A 12,907-nucleotide genomic window follows, 5' to 3' on the forward strand; every position below is an offset into this window, starting at 1 on the left:
ACTTTAAGTAAGAATAGAGAAGTAGGTGCATTAGGACGCTGAAGGGAGGGACTTTTCATACCTGTGGCATAGGAGAAGCCAGGAAAGAAAAAAAGCTTAAGCAAGGAACCAGATATGCCCACTTTCCAGTGAATTTGGAGAGAACAAGCTATGTTCACAAGCAAGCCCAGCAATGCCACAGGACTGCTCTCTCAAACTTTCGTCAGCTTAATCAAATGTCCATAAGTCCCTCCTCTTTTCCTTAGCATTTTCCTACTTTGAAATAAGTAGATGCATTGTTCCTAGAAAGTTGTGAGAAGTCAAGGAGAACACTCGTTGTGTGGAGGCTGGAATGGCTGCAATGAGGTTATAGAGAATGTCTTGCACGTCTTTTTATCCCCAGCACCTAGCACAGTGCCTAGCAGAGTAGGCGCTCCTAGCGTTTGTAGAATCATTTTCAAACGTATTTGTCTTTCTCAAAGAAACATGTCGTGCCCACAAGCGGCTGCCAGCAGGTCCTCGCCTAGAAATAACATTATTCTAAGGATCTCTGCGCAGGGATTCTTGGGAAGCAGTTTCCCTCCCGTATTCCCTTGCTACTCCTCCCCTCGGTCTCCTTTGAAAGAACCGGCACGCCACGTGATTCCCTCCTTTCTCCCACCTCTGAAAACCTGGCTGATAATGGGCAGGGGTACAGGCCAATCATGAAAATTTTGTTTCTTCTTCCAGCCAATAGGAAGAGGCGATAAGTATGTGGCTCAGCTTTTGTGACTTCCTCCGCCCACTTTGGGCCCGCCCCCCACTCCTCCTCTAGGATTCAACATTTGACAACTCACCCGGCCAATGAGAAGTTCCTACTCTGCATGAGGGGGATGGACCGCCTGGATGATAGGCGTCCGCATATGGCCAATGGTATATCACGAGTGCGGGAGGGGTGTAGGACGGAACCAATGGCGCAGTGCCAATAACGAGCTTTAGGGATAAGGCGGGACAAAAATGTTCGCGGGAGGGAGGGGAAGGCCCAGGGAACCAAGCAGCGCTGCCGCCACCGCCGCTGCAACCCGAGTTGGAGGAGGGCGAAGCCAGGGAGAAAATGGCGGCCGTGGCTGCAGAGGCAGCAGCGACTGCAGCGTCCCCCGGGGAGGGGGGCGCCGGCGAGGCTGAACCGGAGATGGAGCCCATCCCCGGCAGCGAGGCCGGCACTGACCCGCTCCCGGTCACGGCCACCGAAGCATCCGTGCCCGACGCCGAGGCCGACGGGCAACAGTCCTCTCCTCAGGCCGGCGAGCCGCCGCTCCCGCCGCCACCGCCGCCGCCGGGGGAGCTCGCCCGCAGCCCGGAGGCGGCGAGGCCGGAGCCGGAGGCTGAGGAGAAGCTGCCCGCAGGCGTGGCGGAGCCGGCGGCAGCCGCGCCTCAGGAGGGGCCCGACCTTCCACCTTCCCCTGCATCGCCGCCCGAGCAGCCCCCGGCTCCCGAGGAGCGTCAGGAGCTGCCGCTGCCCCAGCCCGCAGCCCCGGCGCTCGTGCCGCCGGCGGGCGGGGACTCCGCGGTGTCGCAACTCATCCCCGGCTCGGAGGTGCGGGTCACGCTGGACCACATCATTGAGGACGCGCTCGTCGTGTCGTTCCGCCTTGGGGAGAAGCTCTTCTCCGGGGTTCTCATGGATCTGTCCAAAAGGTACCGCTCCCACCCCCAACACGCCCCTGGGCGCCCAGGTCCGCTTGGTCCCTAGGGAGGGAGCGAGCCAGTGCGGCCCCGTCACCCCGGGCTCCCGCCTCCCCGGCGCCCCGCCGCCCGCACCACCCGTGGGTCCCGCGTGGCGCGCGCTCCAGGTGGGGCCGGCACGCGAGGCCGACAGAGGGCGGGCCCTGCCCCAGGTGAGCGCCTTCAAGGGCAGGTGTGCCACCGGGTGGGGAGCGCGGGTGCACTACGGGCTCGTGGATCTCACGCCCTACCCCTGGCCTCCTCTCGCGACCTGGCTAGGCTCACCCACACTGGGGCGCGGGGGTTAATGTCAAATGCGAAGGGTTTTTGCCGAGAACAGGGTGCTGGGTGAGGGAGATTGCTTGTGAGGCACTTCTGTTCTCCAATTAACCTTTAACTTTAATGAGATTGGAGAAAGGGTGCGCGCATTTGGGTTCCCAAAAGGTTAACTGTCACTCCTTATAGGGGAAAGAGCATTTATTTAAGATGATCCTTTTGACGGTTATTCTTACTGTTAGAACTAATTCTCTTTAGATAATTGTTTAACAAGAAGCACATTTGGCTAATTATGATCGTTTTAAGAAAAGTCTAGAGAAGAGATCAATTATTTTTAATCTTGAATATCAAGATGGTGTGGTATAAAAGTGTTCAAATAACTGACTTTTAATACTGTAGCTACAGTTTCAATTTATTAAGGAGAAGCCTTTGTCTTAGCCATCACATTTCATTTTTTGATTTCAAATGTTTATGGGCATTGCTGTAAACAGGTAAAGAAGATAATTTTCTAAGTCTGCAGTTAAGTTAACCTTTTTACTCTTCTTTTGCAGATATGAAGTGCAGACTCCCAGTCATGGCTCTCTATTCTGTTTCCTGCAACAGCACACACTCTGATGGTATCTCACCTGTTTGGAAATGGCTTATTTTAGTATGTTCTACTATTATTTAACCCCCTCCCATCAAGGCACAAGAATCCTTTCCCATTTGGGGGAAAAAAATCCATTTAAATACATTTCGAAGTATGATGTTTGTGGGGGAAAAGATGGGAGCCTTTACAACTATTTCTGCCCATTAATTTCATTTTTCTTAATTTTTTTTTTTTTTTTAAAGAATTTTGAGGTAGGACTTTCGCACTTAGACCAGTGTGCTTTCTACTGATGTATTTAATAGCGAAAGAGACTAAGTAGTGTGTATGCTATTGAATCAAACAGAAGTGAAGGCCGGTGATTGTGAGAATCTGGATTTCAGATCTGCAAAAGGAAGGTGCAAAAAGGTAAGTTGTTTCTGGAAGTGGAATGGATGGTGCTTTCCTGTTTGAGGTGCTCATTGTGTTGGTGTTTTAATTTAAAAAATTTTTCTTCAGTAGAAAATTGCAGTTCATTTTTAGAGTTTGGTCTGGTTTGCTAACAGTGCTTATAAACAGCAATTTCTTTTGTTGGGGAAGCTATTATTAGTAACCTCTTACGTTTTAGTGTTTTGAAGTGAAAGGATCCTGTCATTAAAGTATTTTGTAACATCTTTTAAGGGAAACATCGACTTTTCATTCAACAAATTCTTATTGAGTACATCTATGTGTAAGAGACCCCCGCCCCGCCCCAGGTATTCTAAATGTCACAAGCATACCTTGTTTTTTGCACTTGGTTTTATTGCGTTTCCCCCCCTTTTTTTTTTTAACAAAGTGAAGGCAAGACCTTCCAACCAATATAAAGATTATGACTTGCTTTATTGCAATACCTGCTTTATTATGATGGTCTGGAACTGAACCTGTAGTATCATCTCCGAGGTATGGCTGTATATGTATGACAGTTCCCATCTTCTATTATTAACTTATGTGGGAGGTACCCATTGTAGAAGTAGTGAGCAAATAAAACAGGGTTTTTAAAATTTAGCACTTCAAGGAATTATTGAACTAATTAATGCTTGTCCCTTTTTCATAATATAATTTGGAAAAATGGCTCTACCAGTATATTTTCCAATCTTTGCTTACCTCAATTGCCTACTTTCATGTGCAGTGTTGGGGTTAAATGAACCAGGAGATACCCAGAGTATAGTCATCAGTTACTTTAAAAATAGTTTGTATCCTCTTTGAATTGGCCATTGATTTAAATCTTTAGGTAAAAATAACAAGAGCTTCCCATTATATATCAGGCATTGCACCACAGGCTTTTATGTCTTTATAACTGGTGGTATTTTCATTTATATAGGAGGAAATTGAGGCCAGTTATTTAGCTTGTAAATGGCAAAGTCGGTTTCAGATATAGGTTGATCTGACTCTTAAAAAGCCTGTAGTTCTTCTATCGTATTAAAAAGTTAGGCTGGCAAATTTTCTTTATAGCAGTAAGTAAATAATTACATATTTCTGAAATGTAGTGCTCGTCTTGAATGGGATACTACAAGGCTATAGGTGTTAGAACCAAGCAGATTCTTTAGTCGGCTAATAGCCATGGAACCTTCTGCTCTGGAGTCTCCATTTCCCTAGCTATATACTGGGGGAATACATAGTAAGCTCTGAAGTTTTGGTTCTTGCCTGTTCAGTGAGACAGTAAAGAATTAACATTTGGGAGACGGCATCAGTGTATGTGTGCTTTTCTTCAAAAGGGCCAGTTATTGCTTTTTAATTTGTTTTGACATTATGCATGGTTCAGAAATATCTTTTTTAAGTTGGAAGAATTGTTTACTACGTAGAAAAAGTGTTTGATCTTAGAGTACAGGATTTCATATGTATGTGAATTGACCAAGAGTACTTTTGTAAGCCTTTGCCATTCTTCTTCTTCCTGTCTTTGTATTATTTTTTGCCTTATTTTTAGACTTAACTGATTGAAGAACACATTTTTGAGGAGAATCCTTTTGTGGAAAAAAGCAGGAAACATGTAATTAAAAAACAAAGGAAGTGGTTAGTACTAAATAGATTGGTCTGGATAGTGTCAGAGTACGTGGGTTCTGACTTCTAGCATTGGCCTCTCCAATTAACACTGACTTTGGGCATATCTCTGTGCCTCTCTGGGCTCCAGTCTCTCTAGTTCTAATGAGGCCAATTCATTTTGATTTAGACAGTTTTCTTAATCACAAACAAGAAAACAAACTATGTCTCAGTTTATATATATGTAAATTGAATGGGCGAAGAGGTCTCATTTTCCTGTGTCATTTTGGTTTGATTGTTACTTCCTCCTTTCTTCATAGTAGGTTGCTTTGGCTGATAAATGGCATGGTCATTCTAAAAATGAGGATGTTTGAATATCTGGTTAAAAACATTTTATATAACAGTATTTATCTGAAACTGAATACCTTTAAGGTAGTCATGTGTTCTCTAGTTTACTCTAGGCTACCCACAATTTATACCCAGCCTTCTTAGGTAGTTTAAATTACCTGCCTACTCCTGAATTCATTAGTAATGTCTAATGACAATAGTGTAATACTAACAGATAAAAATAATTGACCCACAAATTCAGTTTGGTTTTCCTATTTTTTTCTTAACCTTATGCCTTTGAAATTTTCACATAGGTACATTTGTTTCTTCATTTAGCATTATATAATAAACATTTCTTCCAGTTGCAAAACTGTCTTAATGATTATTTTAGACAGAATAATCAGTGGTTGTACTATTTTCAATTCTTTATTATGAGAAATGAACCTCCATGTGTATTTTGCCCTTGCTTTGATATTTATCAACCGTTAGCCAAACTTGTTTCATCATATGCCAACCTCCACTGGATTTTTTGAAGCAAATCCTAAACATCACTTTACCATACCTACTTAAGTATAAATCTCTAAAAAGGTAAGGACTTTAAAAGCTCTCATTGTACTCTATTACCACACCTAAAAGAATAGCAGTTCCTTTATACCATCATATAGCCAGTCATTGTTGAAATAGCACCAATTGTCTCAAAATTACCATCCCAGTTAACATCTGTTCTGTTCAAAATAAAATCTAAGTAAAATTTACACACTACAATTTTTAATTTTCATAAGTTTTTCATCTGTAGTTCTGCCATTACTTTTATTCTCTTTACAATTTATTTGTTAAACCCATAGTCTTGGTTTGGTAGAATTTTCCACATTCATGGATTTTTTTTCCTGATTACATCCACTTGGATGCATTTCCATAACATTTTTAAAATAGTTCTTTTCCCTCAGGAGCAAGCTGAAGGGACAACAACTGCAGTCTCATGAGGGCCTCTTTTGAAAGTCTTGTTTTGAGTCAGTAGAAATGATACGGATATCTTCTGCCTGCCTGCAAACTATTAGATCTGTCCGTTAAATGCACTGCCAACTTTAGTAAATTTCAAACACAGAAAAATTTAACCAGTCAAGATTATCTGCAAAGTCAAAAATTTCTCAGCCTTCTCAATCCATACCTGAAGGGAAATTATTACTGAGACTTAGCGTTTATTTCTACACAGAGGGATCATTCAAACTGTTTAGTACTGTTCTCCATATCTTAAATAGTTACAAAACGACTTTGAAATCCTGAAAAATCTTTCCGAATATTGTTTTTTTGGACCTGATATGAATTAAGGAATCATGAAGTAAATGCTTACGTTTAAAAAAACCTTTGTGCATTTTAATTTTGTGGTACATGCTTATTAAAGAATTCAGAATTGATCTTTTACAAATGTTGCCTTTATGTATGTATGTGGGATACTGTTGCATTAAAAGAAACTGAGGTGATTTCTTGAGAAAACTTTAGATTTCTTTGTCTAAATTCTTAAAGCGATTTGTAGAAAATTTACTTTTTTTTTTCAAGGAAATGTAAACCAAGACAATGATTTTTTTTCTTTACAGAGACCATGAAACGTATGGTGCAATAGCTCTACTTTTGGTGGGAAAAATATACAGCCATTCTGGTGAAGCAGTGAGTAGTGGTATCAGTAGCTTATATACTAAGCATCCAGGTCGAGAATTTAGGCCCTCAAGTAGTATGCTTAAATGATTGTGTTTGGTTGTACGTATTTAAAACACATATTTTTTGGTGATTATTCTGCTTATATCCCAAGGCGTTGATAAAGTAAAATGACAGAAAAGTGCCTATCTTCCTGGATACAGACAGTGTAGGACACCCTCTACCGTACTAGTGTATATACTGTATTGAGAGAGCTCTTCCATTGCATATTGGACTGAAATTTGTTTTGCAAGGGCTTAATTGTTAGACATTAAAAGCCCTAGTTTGAGTAAAGAATCCTGTAACATCATGGTATTAAAATATATTTTATAACTAAATTTTATAAACAAGATAACTAGATGTATTATATACACATTATGCCAGGCATGTTTTCTTGGACTTGAGGTTTCTAATGAGGTTAATTTTCAGCCTTTTTTTCGGTGTGTGAATAAGACCATATTTCACTGTGTACTGTTTTAAAGCAAAGCTCTTGATGTGAATAATTTTAACCTTCCTGAGATCAGGGTTTTTTTTAGGGGCTTGGGCAGTTATTAAAGAGTTGTATTATTTGCTCATCTGTTATGGCTGAGTTAATTTCACTTTGATACAAAATGTAAGATGTTCTTAATGGTTATTTGTGCCTGGGAAGTGCATCCTTATTTCTTGATGTATATTGGCCCTGTTCTCCTTAAATTCTGGAATTAACTTGGGTGCACATTAACAGAAGGACAGGGCTTGCTCTAGCGGCACATCTTGCAAGGAAGTGAGTGAAGGTTAAGCTACATACATTCTGGGTGGATTTAATACAGAATATTTTTGCTAAACAATTTTGGACAGTGGTCAAAATGAATGCGTTTAAAGTTTCTGAGCTCATCTCCACCCTTTACATTTTTAACAAGGTTATTCTGATGTAGATGATTCTCAGACCATATTTGGAGATAACCGATTTTTAGGGAGTGAGGGATAGTTTTGCCAAAATAGTAGAATGATAAATTTGTTAAACCTGCTTTAAAAGTTACTGGTTAATTTCAAGCTGATTTAATTACAAAGTTAGCAAATACATGTGAAAAGATGAGCAACTTGGGTGGCAGATGAAGATCCTTATTACAGAACTGGTAATTAAACTTGCAAAGTTTCTTAAATCTGGTTGTCCACTAGAGGTTTAAGAAGACCATAATTTTCATCTCTTTCTCTTTGGATTTTATATAGTCACTTTATTATAGAATAGAATATTATTATAGAATGTTATATAAATAGCTCTTTAAAACTAACACCTCATACCCTTGATTTTACTTTTCTGCATATTCTCAACATTTAAGAAGGTTGCTAAGATTTACTTTCTATAATTAATAATAGCTACTGTGTATTTCCCACTCCTATGCAGGCACTGTGCTAAGCAATTTGTATACATTATTTCATTTTACTTTCTGGAAAATCCAATGAAGTAAATTCTACTAATCCTGGTTTCACAGACACAGGCTCAGAGGGATTAAGAAAATTATGAGTGGCAGATATTAGGTATACTGAAAATGACTTTTTGAATGATAGACAATTCTCTAAGATTTGAAAATCAACACTGTTCTAATACACTTAACTGTATTTTATTATTACCATTTAGCTTATGATTTTGGTGGGGAGTTAACCAGGTAGGTAGAAATGGTAGAGCTTCTCTGTTCCTCCCTCAATCAGGGAACAGCTACTGCTTTTAAAATAGGAATTTCTCTTCAGTTCAATATAGTGAAATCTTTGGGCATTTAGGAAATGGAATTTCTTCGTGTATGATCCTGGGTCTTAAATTAGATACCATTCATTCTGCTTTGGTTGGCCTGGCCCCGGCAATAGTGGAGTCCACTTGTTATGAGAGGAGTCACAAAATGTCAGATTTGAAGCTCCTTGAGTGCAGGATGAGCATTTATTAAGTGTGCTGGATGATTGAATTGGAAAAGGATTTAAAGATTAAAATACAGTAAGTTATCGAACAACCTATTTTTAGTAAAATAGGAATAGTGAAATAAATGGAATACATTGCCTTTTTAATTAATTTTACCCTTCCCTCCTTCCTCCCCATTGCCTTTTTTAAAAAAAAGTTCATCTGTTGAGAAATCCTTAAGACTTCTAATGGATACTACTGATCATAATACAAAAGAAATATTAAAAGCACATAGAAATCATAATGGAAACATAGGAAACTTAAAACTACTTATCATATCTTAGAGCCAGGACCAAGGGAATTCTCTTTAAAGTGTTTAAAAACTGTGATGAGTATTTACATTAATAATTAAGAAGGTCCTTTTATAGCAGTGTTCATTTTGGGAAGACGTCAAGTATATTGCTCTAAGTGATGTACAGAAGTGAAATCAAGATGTGTCTGCTCTTAAAAATATTTTGCCACTTTGTGGCTATTTTTTTGGATGGTCATTTTAAAAGAAAACTACTATTAGTTAAATAATTTGAATACTGTACAGATGTTGTTACTATTTTCACTTTTAAAAAGACCTGAAATATGTTTTCTGTATCTATAGTTGTTTCCGTTGTTATTTTCAAACCTAGTTATCCAGGTAATTATTTTTTAGAGGATTGTTTGCAAGCACATGATTGGGAGCTCGAATTCTAAATTATTAGCATTTAACCTATTTTTCCCACCTCTAAAAACTGATTTTCTAAGAGAATTGAATAGACTTTTGAGTAAATTTTATGGTTAGAGAGAGATTCTTAAAAGACTTAATGCAGCCCCCTTCCCCACCCATTTAAAAAGATATTTCCTGTATTCTTGTTCATAGTTGGTGTGTTTTATTTTTATGTTGCAAAATCATTCTCCCTTCTCACCTATTTGAGTACTCCCAACCTCTGCAGGGTGCTCTGGTGATACTTGAGGCTTTTAATTAAAAACATTCATTTACTTAAAACTAATACAATCTAATAATTTTAATTTTAATACAATATTACTATATCGTGCCAACTTATTGTGTACTACTAGGCCCTATGGTAAGCAAGTTTGTATATTATTTAATCTTGATGATAATTCTGTCAAGTTACTTAGCTGCAGTTTCAAAATCCAAAAGCTCTGAAAACTGAACTTTTTGTCACTTTTTTGGTGGCAAAACCTATCATGACATGAAATTATGTGAGACTGTTCGATCTGTTTATTCCATTTAATGTGAATGTGTTTTCATTTCACTTCTGAAATATTAATATGCTTGATAATAGAGTGCTTATTATTTTGCAAACCAGAAAAATTACAAATCCTGAAGCCTGTCCGTGCACGTGGACCTGGTAGCTGCTCCGTTCCCTGAGTGGGGAAGCCGGGTGAAGGAGAAGGGTTAAGGAACGATGAGATGATGAGGGAGGCAGTGGTTAAGAACCCCTTTGGGTGGGCTGACTGCTTGAACTCTTATCCTGGCTCTGCTGCTTACTAGTTAGCTGTGTGATCTTGGAAAGGTAACTTACCCTCCTCTTTAGTTTCTTCAACTATAAAATGGGGGTCATAATAGCACTTTAATAGAGTTCTGATGATTGTATCAATTAATGTAAATGAGTACATATTTAGAATAGTGCATGCCACTTAGTGCTGTATAAGTTTTAACTATTATAAAGTAGCTACTAAATGACAGAGCTAGGATGAATGTGACAACAGCTGGTATGGTCACTTAATATGGGTTTGCTTGAGCCAATCAACCTAAATCCTGTTGTATTTTGGCCTACAGTATATACTGTCTTTAAGATACCTTGAAAGAATCTGTTGAAGCTTCAGGTAATAAGTAGTAACTTTGCCCTTTTAATTAATAAGGAAGGTTGATGTTTTACTGGGGAACCGGATAATAAGGAAGGAGTCAATTACATATGGAGAGTGAGATGTCTCTCATTCTTTTCTTCCCACTAACCCTTGGGGCAGATGGCTTTGAGAGGGAATTCTGCGCTTTGTCATGAAGAGAAAGTTAGAGTCTAATTGGGGAAATTTAGTCTTTATGGTCTTTTCTGCTTCCTAGGTGCTTTTAAAATCTAATCAAAAAGGACTTTCTAGGTGCTTTTAAAACCTAATCAAACAGGACTCACCTTTGGGAATGACACATTTCAAAGTTAGGGAAAGGAGAATTTTTTGTGCTTATCTCTGTACTTATTAAAAGATGAGACAAGACTAGTATAGCTGAGCTTACATTTTTACAGTGATTTAGATGCTTCCAATCCCATCACGATATAATCAGAAGCCTTCACTGGCTGTCTGGTTAAGCGAGTAGTATTCTCTGTCCACCACACTCTTACCTAACCCTCATAACAACACCCTCTTTCTGCCAGATGGATTACCTCTATTTTATTGCTTGTTTGAGCCTCTGAAGCCTTACCTGTCTCCTGTGGAGGAGAGAATTAGGTTGCTAACTGGTGATTCCTATGCTGCATCTGGTTATCTGTTGGCTTTTACCACACTGCTCAGTGTTTTACTTTTCTAACCAGCTTAATTGGTTACCAACATTCAAAAATGGGTAACCACTCTTTACTCCTTATTTCACTTTTCACTCCTTATTTCATTCTTCACGTAATCATCTTGGGCCCGTCTAGGAGTCCATTTCCAGCAAATCCCGTTGCCTAATCACTCATCCACAGTGGCTGCTTTCCCTTAAGTCCGTAGCCTCTTGGCAATGACTGTTGCATTCTAGTCTTAACTACTGATGTTGGATCCTAGGGTGGGGACCTAGTTTTATGCTGACTATAATTAACAAACTTGTATATATAGATTTCTTGTGCTTGCTGGTACTTACTTGAGGTGAGTTTGCTGGCATTTATGCTTAAAAAGGACAAATATTCTTTTTTATATGCTTTCTTAAAAGTTTTTGTGGAACTGAGATAAACTAAGATTATACTTTTTAAAAAACACTTTAATTTTTTATTTTGAAAACATTTCAAATAACTCTTAAAAACTATCTAGATTTACTTAATTTTTAACATTTTGCCACATTTGCTTTATCATTGTTTTGGTTTTTTTTTCATTAGTTTCAAGATTACAGTACTTGCTTAGACATTTATATAGTTTATAAAACGATCTTCTGATTTCTCCTTCTCGCCTCTGGTTTTCCACCTAGCCAGTATATTAATGCTAACTGCATTCCCTAAGCCGTGCCCCCTATCCCGTGACCATCTATCAACTACTAATTTGTACGTTAACCCTTCACCCCATTCTCCCAGCCCTTCGGCGCCCCCCTCCCCTCTGTCCATTGCTTTATCATTCTTTATATAAACATTTTTTTCCTTTTACTTTTTGAGGGTAGGTTGCATTCATCACCATTCTTCTTTACCCCTTAATACTTGAGAATTTATTTCCTAAGATCAAAAATAATTCTTGATTATAGTCACAATATAGTTTTCAGATTCAGGAAACATTGATAAAATATTTTTATCTAATTTGCAGCCTATGTTTTATTATTTTACAAATTTTTCCAATAATGTATTTTCAAGCTGTTTCTTCCTCCAGCAAGTGATCCTATATTGCATTTAGTTGCAATATAAAATAGAACATACGTAATAGAGACTATTCCTCAGTTTAGGTTTGTTTGATATTTGCTCCTGAGAGGTTCAGGTTGCACAGGCAGTGTTATGTTCTCAGGGTACCTGATCTGCAGGCACGTACGTGGCAGTCATTTGCCCTTGTTGGTGATGTTTAAGTATTGTACATTCACATGGTGAAACAGATCTTCCGAACATTTTCATCTTGCAAAACTAAAACTCCAGTACCCATTAAACACCTCCCCATTTCCTGCTCCCTCCAACTCCCGGCAACCATCATTCCACTTTAGTATCCTTTTTTCTTTTTTCTTTTTTTTGTAATGGACTCATTTCACTTAGCATAATGTTCTCAAGGTTCATCGTTCTGTAGCATAAGACAATTTCCTTTTTAAGGCTGAATAATACTGTGTTGTATGTATACACCACATTTTGTTTTTCCATTCATTTTTGATGGGCATTTGAGTTGTTTCCACCTTTTTGGCGATAGTGGATAATGCTGCTATGAACATGGGTATGTAAATATCTCTATGAGACCCTGTTTTCAATTATTTTTGGATATATACCCAGAGGTGGGTATGCCGGCTCTCATATTTTTGATTTTTTGAGGCATAAAGGTATATTTTTATTTTGTAAGATTTTGTGTTATATGTAGCTGACCATTCGATTAATTTCATTTGTGCTGAGGTTGAACTTTACCCAGTCTCACAGAGATGCAATGTGAGCCAAAGCAAGCTTGCTTCAGCTTTCCCTCCTTCAAGGTTTAACTTCTTGCTAATTTAAGGAGAGGTGGTTTCTGAAAACCTTGCCTTAACATGAAATAAATCTAAATATTATTTTTAAAGTGGTTAATTG

General features: G+C 38.8%; 1 protein-coding gene across 30 annotated transcripts in view; it reads left to right on the forward strand.

Moving 5' to 3' along the window:
* The first annotated feature begins 969 nt into the window (after positions 1 to 969).
* The window catches only part of PWWP2A (PWWP domain containing 2A), a 30,399-nt gene continuing 18,461 nt past the window's right edge, over positions 970 to 12,907 (forward strand). For 13 of the 30 annotated variants that reach the window (XR_004952024.1, XR_004952022.1, XR_004952025.1 and 10 more), the window contains exons 1-2: positions 991 to 1,656; positions 6,463 to 6,532. Coding sequence is in view for 18 of the 30 variants with exons in the window: in XM_036224599.1 (XP_036080492.1) it covers positions 1,073 to 1,656; positions 6,463 to 6,532 (654 nt within the window). In the remaining 12 variants the exon portion in view is untranslated. Of the gene's footprint in view, positions 1,657 to 1,867; positions 6,573 to 12,907 lie in introns of those variants that run through there. The other 17 variants (XM_036224608.1, XM_036224610.1, XM_036224609.1 and 14 more) reach the window with 13 other exon arrangements.

This window comes from Rousettus aegyptiacus, unplaced genomic scaffold, assembly GCF_014176215.1.
Source record: "Rousettus aegyptiacus isolate mRouAeg1 unplaced genomic scaffold, mRouAeg1.p scaffold_m13_p_7, whole genome shotgun sequence".
Taxonomy (NCBI): domain Eukaryota; kingdom Metazoa; phylum Chordata; class Mammalia; order Chiroptera; family Pteropodidae; genus Rousettus; species Rousettus aegyptiacus.